Source organism: Prosopis cineraria, unplaced genomic scaffold, assembly GCF_029017545.1.
Source record: "Prosopis cineraria cultivar Desert tree isolate PC_DT_omini unplaced genomic scaffold, ASM2901754v1 PC1, whole genome shotgun sequence".
Classification (NCBI taxonomy): domain Eukaryota; kingdom Viridiplantae; phylum Streptophyta; class Magnoliopsida; order Fabales; family Fabaceae; genus Prosopis; species Prosopis cineraria.
This window is the reverse complement of record NW_026555332.1, coordinates 36438682-36462841: the sequence shown is the minus strand read 5'-3', so window position 1 is coordinate 36462841 and position 24160 is coordinate 36438682. Positions and strand designations below refer to the sequence as shown.

General features: G+C 30.9%; 1 protein-coding gene across 3 annotated transcripts; it reads left to right on the top strand.

Annotated features, from left to right (window-relative positions):
• The first annotated feature begins 16109 nt into the window (after window positions 1-16109).
• Window positions 16110-23460, top strand: LOC129320563 (protein argonaute 1-like). 3 transcript variants are annotated; one of them, XM_054966093.1, is made up of 23 exons: window positions 16110-16183; window positions 16257-16320; window positions 17076-17737; window positions 17822-18036; window positions 18130-18279; window positions 18384-18517; window positions 18814-18923; window positions 19127-19233; window positions 19332-19470; window positions 19544-19660; window positions 20131-20238; window positions 20334-20405; window positions 20725-20847; window positions 20939-21098; window positions 21178-21437; window positions 21524-21666; window positions 21807-21869; window positions 21960-22023; window positions 22104-22239; window positions 22328-22401; window positions 22489-22583; window positions 22749-22780; window positions 22895-23460. In XM_054966093.1, exons 3-23 carry the CDS (start codon window positions 17084-17086, stop codon window positions 23098-23100), a joined length of 3162 nt encoding a protein of 1053 aa, XP_054822068.1. In that variant the 5' UTR covers window positions 16110-16183; window positions 16257-16320; window positions 17076-17083; the 3' UTR covers window positions 23101-23460. The 3 variants fall into 3 exon arrangements, with proteins under 3 accessions (XP_054822068.1, XP_054822060.1, XP_054822055.1); XM_054966085.1 differs by having other exon boundaries at window positions 16118-16183; window positions 16266-16320; XM_054966080.1 differs by having other exon boundaries at window positions 16179-16320.
• The last annotated feature ends 700 nt before the right edge of the window (window positions 23461-24160 follow it).

Sequence of the window (24160 nt, the reverse complement as noted above, 5' to 3'; positions counted from 1 at the left end):
AAACTCATCCCCCATTGTCTAAAACGTCGATAAACTGGTCCCTATAAAATCCAAAATTTACACTATATTTGGATATTTTAAAAAAGTAAATGTATCTGTATCTGGTATGATACTTTTAGGATACTTTTACATATGTATTTTATATAACATTTGTAATATGATTGTTTTTTTAATACTTTTTTACTATATCACTTAAAAACCTGAAAAAACACTTAACATTTTAGTTGACTGCTATAAATGTCTTTATATTACTTTAAAAATTTTTGTGTAAAAATCAAAGTATATATACCTATATCATAAAATGTGAAAATATATATTATAAATATTTTTATACCCGTATTTTAAAATTTTAAAAATTTGTCATATCATTGTATCATGCTGTATTATATTGAATACCTGTACCTATAATTATGCAATTAGATCCAAATGAAATGGCGTGGCGAAATGTTGAATTGATTTGGAACACGCACAAGTCAATGACAAGGAAAATTTTTGCACTCTCAAAGGGTTAGATAGACAGACAGTCAGACCGCGGAGGGAGGGAGGGAGACACTCTTCCACGTTGAAACAAAATAGAGCCTATGCTGCCATAAGAAAGTAACAAGCGCTCAATATTTAGCGAATGCAGGAGACTCGAAAAGAAAGAGGTTTGAGTTGCAATTTGCGAAGCCCTCAACCGACTTCCATAAAGTGCAATGACATAGTTGGCCAAAAAAAAAGTGCAATGAAATAACCATGATATTGTAGTCCACCATGTGCAATATGACATGCAGAAGTCATTCATGTGAACCAGGAAGGCTTCATGCTCTCACATAAGCCCATGCATTCAGTGATATGGTTCTTCTTTTCTCACAGGATAATGATGTGGTTTTTAGATCTTCACATTTTTTGCCATATCTGCAGTAATTAATGCTGTCTGAGCTAGCTGGACTGGTGGGAGTGAATTGAAAATTTTGATTTATAAGGACCAAATCTTTAAACTATGAGTTCCAAACTAGCTAACCAGCTATTTGCTCCCTTTCTGATAGAGCTTTTTAGTATTATTTGATGACAAGGCAGCATCATCTGTAGTAGTTTGTGGCAGAAAAGACACGTGGAGGAACTTTCTTAAGAGAAGTCAATGATATATGAAGTGAATTATTGATTCCTTATGTGTTTGTTATAGGAGCTTAATGGGATGATGCGGGGAACTTTTTTTAAAGGATCAAATCAACAGCAGAGTTATGAAAATTAAAAAGTTCACGTTATATCACAAATGAAGATGTGGTAGTAAGTAGAAAACTAGATCTATTTTTTCTTTTTATCGCTCAGTGCTTTGGAAATAAAAGGGTATTAACACCACCAATCCAAACTAATCTAAACTCCCGTTATATAGAATTATTATTACAAAAGATGGCTTTATGAATACCTTAAAAATATTTTTGGCATTTTTATATAACATGACTACATATTCTAAGACTTGAATTTGAAACCCCAAGATAAATTGCTTTAATTAGATTGAAATTTTTCTCTACAAGAAATCGAACTGATTTTGGATTTGGACTTGGACTTTTTCCTTGTCACAGGTACACAAAGAAGGCCAGAAAGAAATGAAGGGTGAGAAGATCATAACATTTGTGGAGGAAATTGATGAACAAATCAATAATGCAAAGAATGGTTATGGTTGTTCCATAATAGACTTTTTAAGTTTGATTCTCATTGTGAATCATTGGGAGCCTGGAGAATGCGGTGCATTATTTTTGTACACCGTTCAAGTCACTATCTATTAAACAAATTGTGTGGGAGTGGATAAGAAAAGTTATTACTAGTGACTACCATTTTCTGAATCAAACGGCATACTTTTATTGGCTGACCTCCTTTTTCTGAGCTTTTCTCAAAAGCCTACAAAGTTTCTGCACATTTGTCTGTCCAATAAGAAAATGGACCAAAAAAAAAAATGATATGAAGCTTTAGAAGGTTCTGTTTGAATGAAATGATCTCTGTTATCAGAGATTTTAAGTGATTTCACTGCATTAAAAGTATGTGCCTATATATTATATTGAAATTCGCTGATTAATTGATACACAGATCATGAAATATTAGAAGTCGTAAAAAAGAAGGCAGCTTTGAGCTTTAAAGGGGCCTTAGTGGGAAGAGTGGTCTAATAGTAATCTTTGTCTTTGTAATGCCATTGTTGATACTGTTTTTTTCATGTGGTCCCATGAACAAGTGTTTTGAGGGTTCTAAATCTAATGATTCATATCATAGCTGTCATTTTCATGTGGCTATTCTCAGTCTCATTTGGTCCTGCGCTGAGAGGTGATCCTACTTTTTTGGTAAATATACTTGAATTGAATATTTATGCTCTGTAAGACATCCCTTGCATCAAATCAATCAATTAAAAAAATGTACGGATTGATTTAAATATTTCATTTTAGGTGTACGAGTTATCTATTTTAGTGAGCGTCTTGGTAATATGCTCGACTCATCTTCATGAACAAGAAACTGTTTGTAATTTTATAACAGCACTTATTTTGCTGTTCTAAGGTGATTGATCCAGTATCCTAAGTCTGTTCTATATCAAATTGAGGGAACTTAATGATGATTAGAATTAATCTAAATCGGGTTGGGATAGGATCCTTTTGGTTTTGGGCATTCTCATAATTTGAATGAAAGATTTCTAATTAAGTTGATACAAATTTCTTACTAATTGAACCAAGTATTCATTACTAAAAATAATGTATTTTCAAGTTAGGGAAGAAGTAGTTTTCTTTTATATGTTGAAGTGACTAGATTTTTTTTTTCTTTAACAAGCAAATGAGAAAAAATAAGATTTTTAATGATAGCAGCCACAGCCGTTATTTATAGTCATTCATTAAACTTTAATTAATTCCAAATCTTTTAATCTATTCATGTGACAGGAAAAAAATTTCAAGAAATATGTCAAGTTCAAATATATTGATAAAAGAGCCTACTAAATTGTTTTCCATTAAATACAAATTATTTATCCATAATTTGGGGGACTTATGTATACTGCCTAAAATTCGACGCATAAGTTCCACTATTTTTATAGAGTACGATTTATTATAATTTTTTGTGTTATACTTATAATAATATTAATTGAATTTTTTTTAAATATAAAAGATTTCATATAGTTACACAAAATTAAAAATAAATTTTATTATATTATTTAGTAATTACAATGTCGGTCTTATATTTTATAATAGATAGGAAAACAACAGGCCAATTGGTGTAATCTTCATGGCTCTTCAAGTGGACTTACACAGCCAGCAAGTACTATAATCACCTAACCCATTACCAAATCTTGTATTGAATAATGTATTTTTATATTATTACAACCCAAACTATCATTAAAAAACCATTAGCTTTAAATAAAATAATTTTATTGGGGGAAAAATCAAACGCGTGAAAATATAAATAATATGAAAAGGACAATGAATCATGGTACATGTGTTGCACCCCAATTGTGAAAGAGTCATAAGCCACTTAACATCTATTTCACTGGCAGGACTTGCTCCATTGATATCACTTGACAACCCAACCATAGGCTTATCTTATAGGTTAACTGATCACTTTTTAATAATGATTAAAACGTTTCTGAAGATGATATTATTTATATTAAAAATAATTTTTCTTCTTTTTCATTTTCATGTTATTTATTATGTTTTGAAAACTATAAAATTTATGAAAGTGATGATAGAGTTTGTGTTCAACAGTATACATCAAATAAATACATGTTGGTAAAAACATACCTAAATACTTACTTTATTATAAAAATGATATGCATAAAGATAAATATATTTTAATAAACATATATGTGAAGATAAACTTAAACCTATTAATGTACACATGTAGTGGATTCAGTCGTAGTATTTCCTGTTTACAAAATGGCCTCTGGCGTGTGCTTGAGTAGGATGACAAAGATGTTTTTCGCCAACACTAGATGATTTTCCATTGAAAAGAAAAATTCAACTTATTGTGAGTAGTACTAAATTTATTCATTATACATTATATATACTAATTACTAAATTATATAGATGGGTCCAAAAATAAATAAATAAATAAATAAATAATTAGACAAATGAGATCTATGTATTACAGAAAGTATTGGAATGAGGCATACACTTTTTTTTTTAACTTATAAATAATGAGGCTTGTTATAAATTGTTGTTGTTGATGATGATGATGATATGTTGATATTTATAGATAAGTTGTTTATTTTCAAACAAATTTATATTTAATTATTTTAAATTAGATATATTTATTTTAAATTTGTGTACTTTAAAAAACATTGACTTTTTTTTTGTGTGGAATTGCATGTACATATTAGTAGGCATATTATAGTAGAGTTTGTAATTCAAGTTAAGCTTGATAAACTAACCTAAATGAACCCAAAAAATCTTAAAAGCTAATTTAGAAGTATAAAAAATCTTCTTTGCACAGTAAGAATAGAAGAAAATATGCACTATAATATTCTGCTACTTGAAAAATTCTATTTTTTTAATTAAAAATTGACATTGACTCAATAGGAAGAAAACAAAAAAAAAAATTAATCATTCGAGTATTCTTTCCAGCTTGAATAAATTTAAAAGTCCAAGATACCAAAGCTAAATTTGGCTATGTAAACTTTATTATGTGTTTGAAAGTTTTAATTTTGATTTGAATAAGTATGACGAATTACCAGCTCTATATTAAAAATTCAATCCTCAATTTATGGCTTTAATAATTTAATCAGATAAGATTGTGGATCCTCAGTAAAATGATTCTCATATATATATATATAGAGCGAGAGAGAGAGAGAGAGATTAAGTTAAAATTTAAATATACTAATGAAAACATTCTATGCAAAAAAAAAATACTCCATTTGTTCAAAAATATAAAGTATTTTTTTGAGAAGATGAATGTTTAAAAATATAAGATATTTTTAGTCTTTTGAGGTGTAATCATTAATTTTTTTTAAAAAATATCCCTATTAATAATGATTTTATATTTATTGTAGGGTATTTAATAGCGATAAATGTAAAAAGATAGAGTTAATTTAAAAGTGAGTAACTAATTTTTTAAAAATAATATTCGATTAAAAATGCCTTATATTTTTAAACGGATGGACTATATTATTTCTAATAAATGTCCATGATTATTTCAATATTCTCTCAACAACTTTCTCTTGTGTTGATTAACTAAAATCATTTTATAAATTTTAAACAAACTGGTCTGTTAATTATTAAAAATAATTATCTTCAAAATATTAATTATTAATTATTAATTATTAATATTGTTATATTTATTCATCAAAAAAAATATTATTATATTTAATTACTAATTATTAATGTAGGAAGATGCGCGGGGGTGAGATGTGAGAAAATGGGGCCTACCATTTGCCACGTGTCGGAGGACCAGCTGCGGGGGCACAACACACCTGAATTTTGTTACCGTTACTTGTCACTGTCACAGCTCACCCCTTTTTCTTTTTTGGAATCACCACTCACTTTCATCTTCTTTTTTTCGAGCCGCTATATAGGCGTATTTATCAACGTTATATTTAATATTTTTATAATCAAATATATTAATTTTTAAATAATTTTAAAGAAAGTTAAGGGAAAAAAAAATATATATATATATATATATTATAAAAATATAAATATTTTCAATCACATCCAATAATATTAATACAAATATTTTTTATTTGAAAATTTCAACAGTAATTTTTGTCTTATAATATTCATTCGTAATTCACATAAGTTATGATTAAATAATGAACGGTTTGGATTTTGAAACTCAACTCTTGTTTTTGCAGCAATTTATTGAAAGATATTTACATATTATCTTTAGCATTTTGCAGGAGATATTTTTTGTTATTACCAGAATTTACTCCTCATGGTTAAAAATAATAATAAACTGATATATTAGAGAAAACAATTTGATATTACATTAGGCATGCTATTGGGATTAATGTCATGGGATATGGGATTTTGATGTTATATTTATCAATAAGTGAATCTCATTTTCTGGTAAAAAAAATCTTATTTTATTTAAATAAAATTTTTTGCTAAAAATAGAAATAACGACACCCTGTAAAAGTATTTAAAAATTATGTTGGGAGAGTTTCTTCTAATTGGACTTTGACTCAGACAACAATACCTGTATCATGTGGTTTGCGGGGGGAAAAAGTGTCATTGTAATACAAGAAAAAAAAAAGAATTGTTTTTCATAACAAACTATTATATAATATAAAATTCAAATATATAAGATCGCAAAATATAAAAAAAAATGATTGACACCGGTGTGATTGGGAAAAAAAAAACTTCTAAAAAAGAATTACACCTAAGTCTATGAAAACACAATTAAATATTATGAAATTTATCCACAACTAAATGCTCTCACAAAAAGGGGGGACCAATACTCCCACTAAATCCTAGAAGGTTTAAAATCTCTCATGAATAGAGAGACTTTAAAATAGTTACTCCATCTATTTAAAAATGTAAGATATTCTTTAAAAAATTAAATGTTTAAAAATATAAAATATTTTTAATTTTTTTAGATATAATTATTATTTTTTTCAAAAGCACCACTATTAAATAAATTACTTTATATTTATCTTAAAGTGAAATATCTTATTAAATAAAAGTAAATATAAAAAAATATAGTTAGTTTAAAGACAAATAAATATTTTAGTGTGAGTAAAATTGAGTTAAAAATGTTTTATATTTTTTAACGAAGAGAGTAATTATAAGAAATGTTTATTGGAATGATTGTCAAATTTCATTTGTATTGATTTTTTTTTTTGGCAATCAATTTGCATTGATAAGATTGATAAGATTATGTTAACATTCACCAAAGTGACTCGAATTCTTAAAATTATTTAAATGAAATCCTTAATTTCAAATGTAATTAGACTGTCATGTGCCCTATAGATGTATAAAATAATTTGAATATAATTCATAATTCGTAGTTTCGCACCTTAAATTGATGAGATTTCAATGACCTTTTTTTTTGGCCACATTTCAATCACTTTTAAAATTCCAATGAATCAGGTGAATAATGTTCATAACAAGCTGAGTTAACGTAAAATTCAAGACTGTTATGATTCATTGATTATGTTTATGTGCTTATCTATACATCCTTGTTAATTCATACGATTAATTAGTTTCTTATATATATCCAATGCAAGTTATTTGAAATAATAATGATAATGTTTTGATCGTAAAAAATATAGTGATGATGATTTCCTCTAATTTATCTTCGGTGGTATCTAATTAGAAACTTGACATTAACGTAACAAATCATAATTTAATAACTAAATATCTGTCCCAAACATTATATAAAAGTGTGAAAAAAAGAGTAAACAAATAGTGGAAGGGTTTATATATAAATATATATATATATTAAAGAGAGAGGGGGGGATAGTGCAAGCCTTGTTATTAAATTTATATTGATATTGATATCAAATTATCAATTGGACTATAAAATCAGTTACAACTGTATTAGGGAGAATTTACGGCATTGTGTTGTTATTGATTGTATTGATGATGTACACAAGGGGCATTAAAAAGGGAAAATGACATTCCAGGATCTTCAAAGAACTTTTAATTACATTTAAGAATCGAAAATTTTAAAAATTTAAAAAGGGACAAATTAAAGGTTTTGGTATAGGGAATATAATTTTTTTCCAACATTTTCCAACTACTTAAAAAAATCCCAACTTACATTGAATTTTCATTAGTTTGTAAGTATAACCACTAAAACAAAGCTGAATGGGCAATTGTTGATAAAATCAACCCATCTTTGACATTTTATTTGTAAGGACAAAATTTTCAAAAATTCTGAACTTATATTTATTTTTTTGATATCCATCCTCTATTAGGATTACTACTGCAGAAAAAATTAGCTTAATTGAACGTTCAAATATTTCCAACATATCTTTGATTTTTTTATTAAAAAAAGCATTTGCCTTTTGGGAGGATATCAATTGAGAAAAAAAAAAAACAAAGGACGGTGGCCTTTCTTTGAGATTTCTAAAATTCATGGTTCTCAAGTATAATTAATAGCTTCCCTCAATTGTCATTTTATAATTTCCTTGTTAAAAACAACCATAACTACTAAGAGCAACTCCAAAACAAGATGGTGAAAGACCCGAAGCTTAGAATGAAGAAGTTATCGAAGACACTGTTTTTCTTTGTTAATTTTCTTTTAGTAAGGTAGAGTAGATTATGCACGGCGTGATTATTTTTAGAATATTTCAATATTTTAATAATCTTGAGCTGTGCATGGTTTCTTGTATGATATTAAATTAAATTATGTATATTTAATAGGAGTAAAGTTTAAAACTTATTAAAGTTTTAGATAAAGTTAGCAAGTTTTAAAATTTTTATTAGTTCTAGTAAAATGTGTTAAAAATAATTTATAAACAAGACTAGAGAAGTAAATCACGTAACATTATTGCTTTGTTCCAAATATATACTCCTTTCATCAAAAAATGTAAAGCATTTTTTAAGAAATTAAATGTTAAAAAATATAAGGTACTTTTAGTCTCTCGATGTGTAATTATTACTTTTTTTAAAAAATATCCCTATTGATAAATGACTTTATATATATTATAAGATATTTAATAGGGGTAAATATGAAAATATAAAGTTAGTTTGAAAGTAGTAACTACTTTATTAGGGGTGAAATTCAATTAAAAATATCTTATATTTTTAAACGGATGGAGTACACTTTTGCTCAATTTTCAATAAGAAGATAAATATGCTTGTTTTTAATTTATGGTATTTATTGAAGGTGAAAATGAAAATAAAAATAATTTTTAGACAATTTTAATTATGTAACTATCTTTTCTTGATTTTTATGAGTTAGTAATATACTTCCTCCATTTTTATATATAAAAGAAAAAAATTATATTACACAATCTAAGAAAATTAGTTGATAATAATAATTATATCTAAAAATAAAAAAGTTAAACTAAAATATTTTATGTTAATCAAAATAACCATGTATTTTTTAAGCCAATTAACAATGAAAAATTATAGTATTCATTAAATTAAAAATATATTTTAATGTAGTATTAAAGTAATAAATGTAATTCGATTTTGATTGATGTTGTGTTGATTAATTTATGTTCGCTATCTAGTTTAGTTTCCTTTTTCTTTCAAATAAGTGACCAACCCTATCACATTGTTACTATATATATAAAAAAAAAAAACCTATCACATGGATTATTTGACTATTGTAATTATTGTCGATTAATTTTATATGTATTGGAGTGCCTTCTTTCTTGCCTTTTATGCATTTTAGTTTTCTATTCTTTGAAAAAAGAAACAGAGTATAGATTAACATGATACCAAGACTTATTAGTTGACAATTCAACTTCTAATTAATATCAAGGGATATGATTGTTTACTTTTTGGTGAACCTATGACATGGAAGCCTGTGGGATAATAAAATATTTGTTACAAAAAAAAAAGAAACATATTTGTTTTAAGCATAGTACTCCAAGCAAGCACGTCCTATTTTACCTTCGTGCCATGCCATTATGTCGTCATTGAAAAAAAGAATTTCTCTTGTACTACATTCACATGAGAATTAAGAGTGTCTTTAGACAAGTAGCTTTTAAAATTTTTTTTTGTTTGGATGAAAATAAAGCTCCATTAAAAACAGATAAAGCTGTACAAAATACGAAACCCATATAGGGTGCCACCTTTCACAATCTACCCTTCCTTATATTTGAGTGGGTTGATAGTAAGAGGTGACAATAGAATTATGATTATACAAACCCATCCTAATAATGGCATTTACAAAAAAACTAAGATCATTGTAAGAGAAATTAAAGGAAATATTCCCATATCTGATGATAAGTATTCTGGTGTCCAAAATAAGTTCATGTAGTGGGTGTTCACAATAAGAATCATTAATGATAAGATTATAACTATCAGCGCATAGGATATCAACCCCAAGGTTTTAACACCCCTCATTTCGACACTCTTAAAGTTCTTCTCTCAAACATGACATAGGATTGCATAATCATTTGGAGAGATTTTCACCTTTGTGAAGGAATTCATCTCTATCTTAGCCGTTTTTCTTCTTAACATAGCAACACATATCTTGTTTTCCTCAATCTCTAATTGCCTAGATAGCTTTTAATTTTTGGGAAGTATGTATTCCTAGCACTTCCCAAAAGTTAAAAGTTGTTTGAGAAAAATTATAAAATGAAAGTGAATTTTGGAAGTGTTTAAATTTGAGAATGCTATTCAATTTACATTGAGCTAATTTAACTATTTCTATCTTTTCAAAGTGGCATTGCAAACTTTAAATATCTTGAATATCCTTCAAGTATAGGAGTAAAACTTATAGATATCGTAAAAGGTCTTAACATTTGTTGGGATGAAAAAATTAATAAAGTTAATGTCTACTTTGATTTTACAGAAACTCTCACATTAATATGTAATGAGTTCTCTACAAATCACTCTTTAATTGTAATTATCAACAAAATCAGAAATCTTATTATAAAAAAATTAGACAGTCACTTTTAATTATATTTTTATGAAAACCAATAAATGCAGGGATTGGTTGGCTCATCAAACTCTTATGGACAATCCAAATGTTCACATTTTTTATACTCCACTACTTTATTGTAAAAATGTTTTATGCGCTGACATGAGACATCTTATCCCTTAACATGGTTTTTATGTGGATGTGTTAAAAAAAATGACTTTACAAATGAGAATTGACTGTCTTATTAGGTTTCTATGTTACCTCTTAGAAAAACACACGCCACACATGATGGTAAATCCTTTTTTTCCCCCCTTATTCATGTTTAGCCTTTTCGATTCCTTTTGAATTGTCGAGTCCTCCATGTATATTTATTAATTAAATAACATGAGAAATTGAGAATATTGAAGATTGCAGTCATATGTATTTAAATATGTTAACAATAAAAATAATAATATATTGGATAGAATAATTATGAATTTTATTTTTTTGTATAGAAATAATATCTAAACTATTTGCTATATATATATATATATTTTTCAATATATCAAACTTTATATTTTGTTAATTCTTACTCCCTCCGTTTAAAAATATAAGGCAGTTTTAACTAAATCTCACCTCCAATAAAATAGTCACATACTTTTTAACTAACCCTATCTTTTCATATTTATCCCTATTGAATACCTTATAATAAATATAAAGTCATGATCAATAGAGGCACTTTTGAAAAAAAGGCAATGATTATACTTCAAAAGACTAAAAATACCCTACATTTTTTAATATTCAACTCCTCAAAAAATATCTTACATTTTTTAACGGAAGGAGTATTATTTAGCATATCAAATTTTATGTTATTTAAAATTTTTATTACGTTTTTAAACACTTTTGATGTGTTATATTTGTATAACAAAAATCACAAATCATCATACATCAATCTCTTTTTTGATAATTATATATTTAAAAGTATATTTCATTATATATAATCTAAACAACTTTCATCTTACTAATTACTAAGTTGATTTTTGAAAAAAATATATCTAAACACAAATTTTACTATAACAATTAACTTTTATTAAATGAATTTTTTACGAACTGGCTTCTGACTAATAGAAAACCAAACAAGCACTACATCTAAATCAAGACAGAAAATCCATCATCTAATTTATGTAATTTTATAAATTTAAATTTGATTCAAATGTCAATTCATATTTTATTTTTTTTTAATAATTTCAAATCTCTCATATATTCTGGTTATTTAAAGTGGTAATCGCTCTAATCTTCTCATTTCTTTCCATTTTCATTTTCATCTCCTTTTTTTTTTAGTTTCTTTGAATTTAAAATTTTTTATGCTATTCAATGAAAGAATTTTAAATACATAAATTTTTAGTATGAAATTTAAAATTAAAATTAAAATCTATCAATTCAAATGTTACCTCATATTTTTTTATATACAAATACTAATAGGGTGATTTATTTACATCCTTTAATCCATAATAAAGGTCACTTCCAACGTGCATCATGAAATTTAGGCCCTCCTCAGATTTGTTACATCTAACTCTTTGAAAGCACTTTTTCATTTTCTAAATGTAAGATGTTGTTTGGATAATTTATAAAAGTGTAAACTAAATTTATCAACGATCCATTTGGGAGCTTTTAAAATGGAAATGTAACATTGGAGCATTAATTAAGGAGAACAATTGTGTACCCCCCCCCCTTTTTTATACAATGTGCATCCTTTTTTTTCTTGTCTCTCTTTTGCGCAAACCCTTAGCCTCTTGGCTTTCAAAACCCCTCCGTATGACTTCTCTTTTTCTCTCTTTTCCCTCATTTGGTCACAAATTGGACTCCGCTTCCATGTTAGTTCTTCCATGTTCCATCCTCCTCCTCAGTCTACCTCTTCTTATTCTTTTTCTTGTCATTCCAGTTCAAATTTTGTTACTACAAGATATTTTTTACCAAACTAATTTTTGTAAAATGAATTTTTGGCAAGTTGATTTTTGACCAATGAAAAACCAAATATGTCCATTTTTTTTAAATCTCTTGAATAAGTGGCTTATTTTTTTCAATTTTACCTCTATTTACAACTAGCACTCATAATGTTTATGCATAACTAGTGTGTGGCCCGTGCAAGGATGTGAAAAGGAAAAAATGTTATTTAAAATATAAAAGTTTAAAATTTAAAATGTTATTAAATGTATATAGCATGCAAGATGAGGTTAACATAGGCAGATAAGTTATGATATGTGAAGGATTTTAAGATTTTTAAAATTAAAATTTAAAATAAGAAAAAAAAATACTTTTTGTTACTTTGTTTGAGTTTTATTATCGGTACTTGCATTTTTTCGAACATTCTAAATTCTTTTACTTTTCTTCATTTATAACGTTTAGTCCTTATAGTTTTAGAGGGACGTTAACATCGCATAAATAGTGTTAAGATTGTTGACATGTTTACTAACACCATTAAGTTTGTGATGATGTATTAAATGCAGTGCTGAGTGAGACATTTTAATAAGTAAAATAAATTTTAAAAAAACTACATAAGATAAAAAAGGTTGACTTGGAGTACAAGATTCATTTATGATATCAAGATTCTTAGCCATGATATGTTCTATAAATCTTAGTCAACTTAGATATTTATCATCTCCTCTTTTCTTGCCTTCTCTTTACTTTACCTTTATTTTTTCTTATATAGACCTCATTCCTAAGTTTATCTAACAAACTCAGTCTTATCATATTTTTATACATCTTTTGTTATCTTCATATCTTAATTATTATTTAAAGGTTAAACATTAATTGTAATCTTCTCTATTGTTATTTCCTTATTATAATATTTTGAGATCTTCAAGTCCCCATAGTTCCCATATTATTATATTAATATTAGATATTATATATATATACACACACACATATGTATAGTGCATGTGGTTACTGTTCACCTATAGTTGAATGAACATTACCATATATTTTATTCGAACAATAATTTTTGCAAACTAAAATCTCATGTGAGAGCCATAAAAAAAGGTACTGGACCCATAATAAAAAAATATTTGTGAATGGATTCATAAAAAAATAATATAATACCTAATAGTTTTGGTAAGGTAGGAACTCTTCTTATCATTTATTGCCTGTATTTTGTATATGATAAGATAATTAAATGTATTATAAAATATAAATTTAGATAATAAATAAAAAATATTTTATTCCAATGAAAATACAAACTTAATTTACATAAATTATAAAAAATATGTGTATAATTTGATGAATAATTTTTATTATTTCACATCTTAACTCACACAAAATAACAAATTTTCCATAAAATAAAATTAAAAATAATTTTATATCTTTAATATATCTGAGTAAAACAAATTATAAAATAGAATAAATTTATATTTAAATTTAGATCTACATAGAGTAATATATCACAAGTATATAAAAGTAAATTATTTTAAAATTTTCATTTTTTATTTTATACTTAACCTTCAAATGATAAAAAATTCTTACAAATATTCAAAAAAAATGTCAAATAAATTTTTGCAATACTTATGAACAAGTAAAATATGCATGGGTCAAAATATATTATTCCTTTCATTAAAAAATGTAAGGTGTTTTTAATTAAATCTCACTCCCAATAAAGTAGTTACCTATTTTTAAACTAACCCTATCTTTTTATATTTATCCTATTAAACACTTATAATAAATATAAAATCACTATCAATAACGGCACTTTTAAAAAAAAGATAATGATCATACCTTGAAAGATTAAAAATGTCTTACATTTTTAAACATACAATTTTTCAAAAAATATCTTATATTTTTAAATAGAGGGAGTATATATTAATTGATATCTTACATATTATTACATTCTGATTGTTATATTTTGAAATTATCATATGTTGCTATATTGCAATTGTGAAATGATTTGATTATATTCGTCTCATTATTATTATCTTTATATCAAAAATATTTTAACATTTTGTTCATTTATTTATTTTTTTTCTTGTAAAATATTTTTCTATTTTCATTTTTCAATATCTTTTTTATTCATTTTTATTATTTTATTATATATGTTACCTTACTTATTTATGGGAGCCCTGGTAAAATATGATGTTGCACACATACACATATATTACTTGAACAATTTTTTAAAATCGAAAAATGAAAGAGATATCTCTTCAAACTTCAAAATATCCTATATTTTATAATTATATTATAATTATAATATTTTATAAAAAATGTCTTACTCCCTTTGTTTCAAATTTTAGGGCACTTTTAAAAGAGTTTCTCCATCCTAAAATATAAGGTATTTTTAGTAGATTAAAATTTTATTAAATGTACTAATTTTAATATTATCCCTTCTCTTTTTATAATTAATTTTTGTGTTTTTTCTCTTCAGTATATCAAATAATAGATAGTTTTTAAAGTTTATATTTTTATTTAAGAAGGACCAAGTTATTAAGTGTATTTAATGAGATTTATTAGTGTGTAAAATTTTATCTAAAAATTTTTTATAAATTAAAATAGAGGGAGTAAATAATAAGTCAGTGTATAATTTAAAGGTCTCATCGCAATAGTTATGAAATAATAATGATGAATAGTTCAGAAGTCTCAAACGGTATGCTAATAATATCTAATAAATGTCAAGGAACATGGAAAGCGGGCATTTAAAAAAATAGCTGCATTCATAACATAATTTAATTAAACATAATAAAAATTTAACAAACAACATGCGTGTATATATATATTCCCAAAATAAACTTTAATTCCAAAGCTTCTTCAATTTACGTTACCAAAAAAACGTCTTTACTTTAAATTTCAAATTTAAAATTAAATTAAAATAAAGTTAATAATAAAATAATTATTTAATAGTCAGTAATTGTTAATGGAAGTTACTTCTCCATTTCAAAATACAAACGGCTTTCAACAATAATTTGTACATTAATAAAAATTTTATTCTCATAAAAATATATATTATTTTAAATTAAAATTAATTAAAAAAAGTTACTCATATATTTTTTGATAAAATAAAAAATAAATTACTTATATTTTAGATTAAAATTAGTTGGAAAAAAGTTTGTATTTTGGTTCTCAAGAGTAACAGTCAACAATTTTTTATCAATAACAATAACGTTAATGATTTCCATTAAATATTGCTTGTCAATGATTAAATCATTTGACCTCTTTCATAAAGAACGTTGGATCCCAACCCATCAGGACACACGAAGCGTTTGAAACTCGCGGTTGCAGCAAAGCTAATAGACACTTGTCCCGTAAGTGAAGCGAGTATCATATCTTGCTCCATCCAAGCGCGTGACAGGAACTCCAACCCCGTCGGCTTGTGTGGCATGATCGAGAATTCATGACCCGTCGTGGGCCAATCATGCGGCTCGCCCCCTCGCTGTCCCCGACAAACTTAGTGGGCCCCATCAAAACCCAATGTCTCGGCAATCCACGTCACTGTCCACGTGGGAATGCAAGCCATTCAAAATCCTCCAAGTGACCACATCATCATCCATGTGGGAGTGCCGGGGCTCAACCTTTGGCGGGTCCCACGTCTCCGAGAGCAGGCATGTAGGGACAGAGTGGTCATTTTCAAAGACCTACCCTGGAGTTTTTATAAGAAGGATAACTTAGTGAGCCTTCAAGTTGCTTCCACCTACGGTTTCTCTCTGTTTTGCTGGAAAGCGAAGTGGAGTGAGAGGTGCGCGGTTGTAGCGCGATTTCGGCGTTCTCAGGATTTTACTCTGATATACTCTAATCTAATGCACTGACAGTTTTTTCAGGGTCTTTGACGCCGAACGATCACCGCTTTCCCTTTAGAAGAAGCAGGTTTTACTGGTAAAGCGTACTGGATTTTTAGGGTTCCGTTGTTGGTTAGCTTCCGATGGTTTAGGACTTCATTGTGGTCATGGTTTTTACTGTTTGAAGGTGGTATGTTGATTGTTTGACTTATCTGAGTGAGGTCGAGTTATTGTTGTGTCTTTTGGTGTTGCCGGTGCAGATCTACTGCTCTGGACTCTACTTGATGTGGTTTTAAGTGTTTCGGTATCCGATCTATGTTAGGTTTTTGGTTATTGAGTTTTTACTTAACTTTTCCCTTTTCTGCACCTGGGGTTAAGGTGTTAGGATTTTGTGGACGTGTTTTCAGTGACTTCTATTTTTTTTGGTTCTGCAGTTTGTTCGTGGAGAAGTTTCTTTGCTAGGAGTTTTTGTATTCGATCTATTTTAAATTTTTATCATTTAGGTAAATGCTGGTTTATCGAGGATGTACGTGCTGTTTGCTTTTTGGATGGTTGGCTGCTGAGTAATTTTTTCTTGCATATTTCAATCTTAGTGACCGGTATTTCTATTGGGGTGTTTTTCAAGAATGGCTGCTGCTACTTTTGTTTGCAATGTGTCTTGAGAGTCAATGTCTTTACTGATTCTTTTTCTTTTGTGTCCCTCAAATGAATTTAATATCTTATTGTTTAAGTTTAAGTATTTGGACGTGAGAAATGAGAACACTGATTTTTTTTTTGGGTGTATTTGAACTTTAGTTGTGTATTTGTCTCCTGGTGGTTCTAGAAGTTCTTGATTATTTTTTCTGCCAACAGTCTTCATCATGGTGAGAAAGAAGAGAACTGAAGGTCCCAGTGGAGGTGAAAGCTCCGAGAGTCATGAGAGCGGGGGAAGTGGAAGAGGCCATCAACGCCCTCCTGAAAGGAGTCCTCAAGTCCCGCAACAGTCTGCTGGAGGACCCCAAGGAGGTAGAGGCTGGTATCCTCAAGGAGGGCGAGGAGGCTATGGTGGAGGACGTGGTCGTGGGTTACCCCAACAGCAGTACAGTGGCCCCCCTGATTATCAAGGCAGGGGGAGGGGAGGATCTTTTCAACAGGGAGGTCGTGGCGGATTTAGTGGTGGTCGGGGTGGTGCTGGTGTAAGTGGACACGGTGGAGGACCTTCATATGGTGTCCCATCCCGACCAGATGTTCCCGAGCTGCACCAAGCAACCCCAGCTTCATATCAAGCTGGGGTGACGCCTCAGTATGCGATATCTGAGGCCAGTTCTGTTTCACAACCTTCTGAGATGTCACAGTTGGAACAGCAAACTAAGCAGTTAACCATTCATCCAGAAGCTTCTTCTGGCCCACCAGCCTCAAGTAAATCAGTGAGGTTTCCCCTTCGGCCTGGAAAGGGTAGCTCTGGCACAAAGTGTATAGTGAAAGCTAACCACTTCTTTGCTGAGTTACCTAACAAAGATCTTCACCAATATGATGTAAGTTCGGCTTTCTTTTGTTTGGCATAAATTTCTTATGCTTTTCTTTTTCAGCTTCTGATATGCTGCTCTTAATGGGAGCAGGTAACCATTACTCCAGAAGTGCCATCAAGAGGTGTAAACCGTGCCGTTATGGAGCAGCTTGTTAGGCTGTACCGTGAGTCTCATCTTGGCATGAGACTACCTGCATATGATGGTCGCAAGAGCCTGTACACTGCTGGTCCTCTTCCTTTTGTTTCGAATGAGTTTAGAATCACCCTCATTGATGAAGAGGAAGGAGCAGGAGCAGGAGTTCAAAGGTTTACTAATGTTTATTACCGAGTCGTTCCTAATGTTTTTTACTTCATTGTTTATATTATAATTTTTTTTTGCTGCTTTGCATTTATATACAGGAGAGTGAGGGATTTCAAAGTTGTGATCAAATTTGCTGCCCGAGCTGACCTTCACCACTTAGGAATGTTTTTGCAAGGAAGACAAACAGATGCACCCCAGGAAGCCCTTCAGGTTCTTGACATTGTTCTGCGTGAACTACCGACCACTAGGTACTGGACATGGTTGTCTTCCTGGTTTCTGTACATTTTGATCTTTTGAGTGTCCTGTTGTATATCAGGATTTTTGTTTTGTTAACTAGATTTTGGTAGTGTAGGTATTGTCCTGTTGGAAGATCTTTCTATTCACCTGATATAGGTAGGAGGCAACCATTAGGTGAGGGTTTGGAGAGCTGGCGTGGGTTTTACCAAAGCATTCGTCCAACTCAGATGGGATTATCACTTAACATTGGTATGTTATGTAATGCTAGTATTTCCTGGCGTTAATGTTGTGTTGTATTTATATTACTTTAAGTTAATCCATTCTTTGTCTTTATATTCTTTTTGATTATTTTTTTGTTGACATGAAAATTGTTTAATTGATCGTAACAACACTAAATTTGTTGATTTTATTATTAATTGGTTTGACTTAATATATTATAATTACGAAGGCATTCTATACTATTTCAAAGAAGATGCTTGGAAGTTTTCTGGCAAGTCATATGGAAGGAAAAGTAAAAAACTTAATGCTATTTTGCGGATTTGCAGATATGTCATCAACAGCATTTATTGAACCATTGCCAGTAATTGATTTTGTAACTCAGCTGCTGAACAGGGATGTCACCACCCGACCATTATCTGATGCTGATCGTGTAAAGGTTTGGTTTCATACATGTCCCTCCTGTTAATTATCTTTATATAATTATATAGTACGGTGGTACTATTGAATCTTCAATCATTCCTCTTCTATGACTTTATCCTGGCAAGGGTTTTTTTTGGGTGTAGTAATACTCTTGGATACATTTTTATAGCATGCATGATGAGAAATTGGCATTTGTTGTTCAAATTTTCTGAATTATAGATCAAAAAAGCACTTCGTGGTGTCAAAGTTGAAGTAACACACCGGGGAAACATGAGAAGAAAATATCGCATCTCTGGCTTGACATCACAGGCAACTAGAGAGCTGACGTAAGTAATAGTGCTATTTCATGTGCGTATGTGCTTGCTCAAATTTTAGAGAATCTCCTGTTGATGTTCTTTTTGTTTTTGGTTGTCAATGATTGTAGATTCCCTGTTGATGAGAGGGGGACTGTAAAATCTGTTGTGGAGTACTTTTATGAGACATACGGATTTGTCATTCAACACACACAGTGGCCTTGCTTACAAGTGGGAAATACTAATAGACCGAACTATTTACCAATGGAGGTAAACAGTGAATTGTGAACTTGTACTTTAAGTATCTTGCTGAGCGCATGCTAATTGTTTGCCCCGGATATAGGTTTGCAAGATTGTAGAAGGTCAAAGGTACTCAAAGAGGTTGAATGAGAGGCAGATTACTGCTTTGCTTAAAGTCACCTGTCAGCGACCTGTTGAGAGGGAGCGAGATATCATGCAAGTATGTCTTTTTATTTATTTATTTCAAGTATTGTATCTTTTGTTGGGTGATGCGAGTCATTTTGGGGATTATGTTCACTATGACATTCAAATTGGATCTCGTGTTTGCCCATCGGTTTTAAAATGTGGACCCCTGGTAGGTCCCTAGTTTGTATTATAGTTGTTGAAGTCAGATTGGCTGCTGGTCTGATGTGGCTGTTGGATCACTGATTTAACTATTGGCTCAATTCAGCTATGTGAACTTTTGATGTCTGCTTTGCATCTCCATGATCTGCTGAATTCTTAATGCTGAGGTGTATAGGGATTGTGTCTTTGATTAAGCTTAATTTTAGGGTACTGGTAATAAGAATACAGAATACATTTGGAGTACATTTCTTTTCCACGTTGCACTGGTAAATGCATGCTGTTGTTTGAAGATAAGTGGTTACTATTTATGCCCTTTCCAATACATTCTGTGTTGTTTGTGTTCAGACGGTTCATCATAATGCTTACCATGAAGATCCTTATGCTAGAGAGTTTGGAATCAAAATCAGTGAGAAACTTGCACAAGTTGAAGCTCGCATTCTTCCTGCACCTTGGGTATTTCTTTTTTATATTACTACTTACCAATTATCATTGCCATGCAATCGTGATTTTTATTCCTTTTAATGAAAACATGGTTTCACTTTCTACAGCTGAAGTATCACGATACCGGAAGAGAAAAGGACTGCCTTCCTCAAGTTGGCCAATGGAATATGATGAATAAGGTAATTTAATCGGTTTGCTATGCCTTGATGTTCTATACAGCTCTTCAGTTGTCATCTTTGGATTTGTTTCTTTTTTTTAAATATATTTCTGCTGATGGTGGGGGTTGCTGTTGGTGGGAGGGGGGAGGTGATTTTACTTTCCTCCGGGGGGAGTAGGAGGGATTTTTGGGTGTCAGGTGACTGCACATGCTTATGATCAATTTATATTGCTCCTCCTGTGTTTATTAATACTAATGGATGGTTATGATATTGTCCTTGATACTGGAGATGTAAAGTAACTTTTCTCTATGTGCAACGTGTATGACTTATTGTATTTCAGAAAATGGTCAATGGGGGGACTGTTAACAACTGGATCTGCATAAATTTTTCAAGAAACGTTCAAGACAGTGTGGCTAGTGGCTTTTGTTATGAACTTGCACAGATGTGTTATATATCTGGCATGGTAAGGAAGTTTCCTGTTATATTTATCTTTGCTTTTCAATCTTTCACACATCTTTGCTCGGAATAATTTGTCTATTATTGAATGCATCCAGGCATTTAATCCAGAGCCAGTACTGCCTGTGGTCAGTGCCCGCCATGACCATGTTGATAAGGTTCTGAAATCCCGCTATCATGATGCCAAGGCAAAACTGAAGAACAAGGAGCTTGATCTGCTTATTGTTATTTTGCCTGATAATAATGGCTCTCTTTATGGTAATAATGTTTCCACTCTGTTTTGCAACTTGTGTTTTGTATGTCAAGCGGAGTTGTGGATTCATGACATGTTATGCAGGTGATCTGAAACGTATTTGTGAAACGGATCTTGGGGTTGTTTCCCAGTGCTGTTTGACAAAACATGTCTTTAAAATGAACAAGCAGTATCTTGCAAATGTTGCTTTAAAAATCAATGTGAAGGTTGGTGGAAGGAACACAGTGCTTGTTGATGCACTTTCAAGACGCATACCATTAGTTAGTGACCGACCCACAATTATATTTGGAGCTGATGTTACTCATCCACACCCTGGGGAGGATTCTAGTCCATCGATAGCAGCTGTATGTTGAATTTATCTTTGAGTGGGATCAGCCTAGTCTTCAGCTGATTTTGCACTTTAACTAACATCACCTTGGTTAAATGTTAGGTTGTGGCTTCTCAAGATTGGCCTGAAATTACCAAGTATTCTGGTTTGGTCTGTGCTCAAGCACATAGGCAGGAGCTCATCCAAGACCTTTTCAAACAATGGCAAGATCCAGCAAGGGGGACAGTAACCGGTGGAATGATCAAGTAAGCTCTGACCCTGTGCATTTTTGCATGTGTTGGCTCCCCATTCTTTGTTTCTCTATATGAAATTTCATTAATTTCAGATTGCAATTTTAATATATATTCTCTAGTGTTTAATATGTTTATTGTTTGATTCTTTGAAGGGAGCTTCTCATATCTTTTCGAAGAGCCACAGGGCAGAAGCCACAACGCATCATATTTTACAGGTATGTTGCTTTCATGTTTTTAAAAGATTAGTCATGAGTGATGGTGCTTCTTTTGATTCGTTTTTTATCTGATGATTGTTTTATTTGCAGGGATGGTGTGAGTGAAGGGCAGTTTTATCAAGTTTTACTTTTTGAGCTTGATGCTATTCGCAAGGTATTTATTTATTTTTTCTTGTCATGAGAATTCTCTCCGATCATCTTACTAATTCATGTTTTCTGATTCTTACCTGTCAGGCGTGTGCATCATTAGAACCTAACTATCAGCCTCCTGTCACTTTTGTCGTGGTCCAAAAGCGCCACCACACTAGGCTGTTTGCAAACAACCATCATGATAGGAATTCGGTTGACCGTAGTGGGAATATATTGCCTGGTGGGTTTTACATTCTGGAGTAATATACTTCACTGTGTAGTCTAATTTCCTTTGTCTGACACTGAACTGACACCTGGAAACCTGGCAGGTACGGTTGTAGACTCCAAAATTTGTCATCCAACTGAGTTTGACTTCTACCTTTGTAGCCATGCTGGGATACAGGTGACTTTTTTATGTCTTGTCCTTTGATAATGTTATTTTATGACCTGTTGTAGAATTATTTAATGTTCAAACTTTGAATTGCCACAGGGTACAAGCCGACCTGCCCATTACCACGTGTTATGGGATGAAAACAATTTTACTGCTGATGCACTTCAGACACTGACTAACAACCTCTGCTACACGTAAGCTTTGATCTTGTACTTTCTTCAATATTTTGTACTTTCTTCAATATTTTGTTGATTTGCAGCTTTGGCTCGCCTCGACATCTATATAATCTTTAATTTTACTTGCAACTTCAAAGTTATTCAGTTGTTAACTGTGGATTTTTTATCCAACACTTTCTGCAGTTATGCAAGATGCACGCGATCTGTTTCAATCGGTGAGTGGTCTCTTTTAAACAAGAACACATTGAAATAGTTGATGGTTCCATGTATAGTGCTCATTATAGGTTGGTTAATTCTAATGATTTTTTTTTTTTTTTTACACACTGCAGTCCCTCCTGCATACTATGCACACTTGGCTGCTTTCCGAGCTCGATTTTATATGGAACCTGCCACGTCAGACAGCGAGTCAATGAGTGCTGCTGCTGGACGTGGACCAGGTGTAGGACGTAGCACTCGCTCACCAGGTGCTAGTGCTGCGGTCAGGCCTCTTCCTGCTCTTAAAGAGAATGTGAAGAGGGTCATGTTTTATTGTTAAGCTGTGTCTGTTTATGAATCATGTTCGTGTGGTCATAATTTGGAGCTATGAATCACTCTGATGGTGTGTTATCCCTTGAGTTTTAACCCTGGAACTGGTCTCAAGAGCTTCTGTCTCAGGCGGTGTTGGCAAACCTACACGTAATTTGCTGAATATCTCAAGTATTCGTTGCCATTGTGGGCCTAACTTATTGGTCATCTGTTCTACGTGACAAAATCAAAATGAATTGTCATGTGTTTGTTGGAATGTTATATATTAGGAAGTTTGAGTTTTGATTTCTACTCCATTTTTTGGATTCAGTTGGGTCTTTTTTTAATTGATTTGACCTTCCAATTTCAATTTTATCATTTCAGTTCTTAATGTTTGGTTTAATTATCAAGTTATTACTTCAAATTGTGTTTGCCAAAATAGCCTTTTGGAAAAACTGAACGTAGATTAAATAAAGCAAATAATTTAAATCTATCAAGGTCCTAATTACTCATCTATAATTTTATTGTGTTATAATTCATAATTTAACATCTCTCTGCGCCTCGCTGATACTATTTATCTTCACCATTATGTTTGCGGCTTGCTTGTTTAACTTGATTTATATTACGAGTCTTTGGATTATGAAGAAATCATCCACGGATTCGGCCACCGTTTTCGCTGCACTAGAGCAGGACACTGCCTCCGATGATCGCCTTACCGTCACCACTCCTCTCTTGACGCAATTGGTGGTGCCACTCTCGCCTCCCGGACTCCATCAAGCTTGAAACTTCCCTCTTGTACGCCAATCAAGCCCCAATGGGTTTAGGTGCTGTCACCGTTCTACTGCTGGGCGGCACAGGCCTCATGTCCTTCCTCTACCATTAACTCCCTCACCCTTGGCGGCATCCAACTCTCGCAAGTCCTGAGGTCTCTCAAGTTCTCTTTCTCCGCTGTCAAATATATTCCATGTAGTTCATTGATGAAGAATGATGATGGCCGTAGATGGAGTCTTCTCGTGCTGTTGCTCCTCTTCGTTTCCCATCGTCCTCGGCAGAAATGGAGGCTACGCATCACTATTTAATCCATCTCTCTC

Coding starts and splice junctions, on each gene's coding strand:
- LOC129320563 (XM_054966093.1), top strand. CDS start 17,084: ATGGTGAGAAAGAAGAGAACTGAAGGTCCCAGTGGAGGTGAAAGCTCC. Junction 19,661..20,130: donor GGGAGCGAGATATCATGCAA/GTATGTCTTTTT, acceptor GTTTGTGTTCAG/ACGGTTCATCATAATGCTTA. Junction 21,667..21,806: donor GTAACCGGTGGAATGATCAA/GTAAGCTCTGAC, acceptor GATTCTTTGAAG/GGAGCTTCTCATATCTTTTC.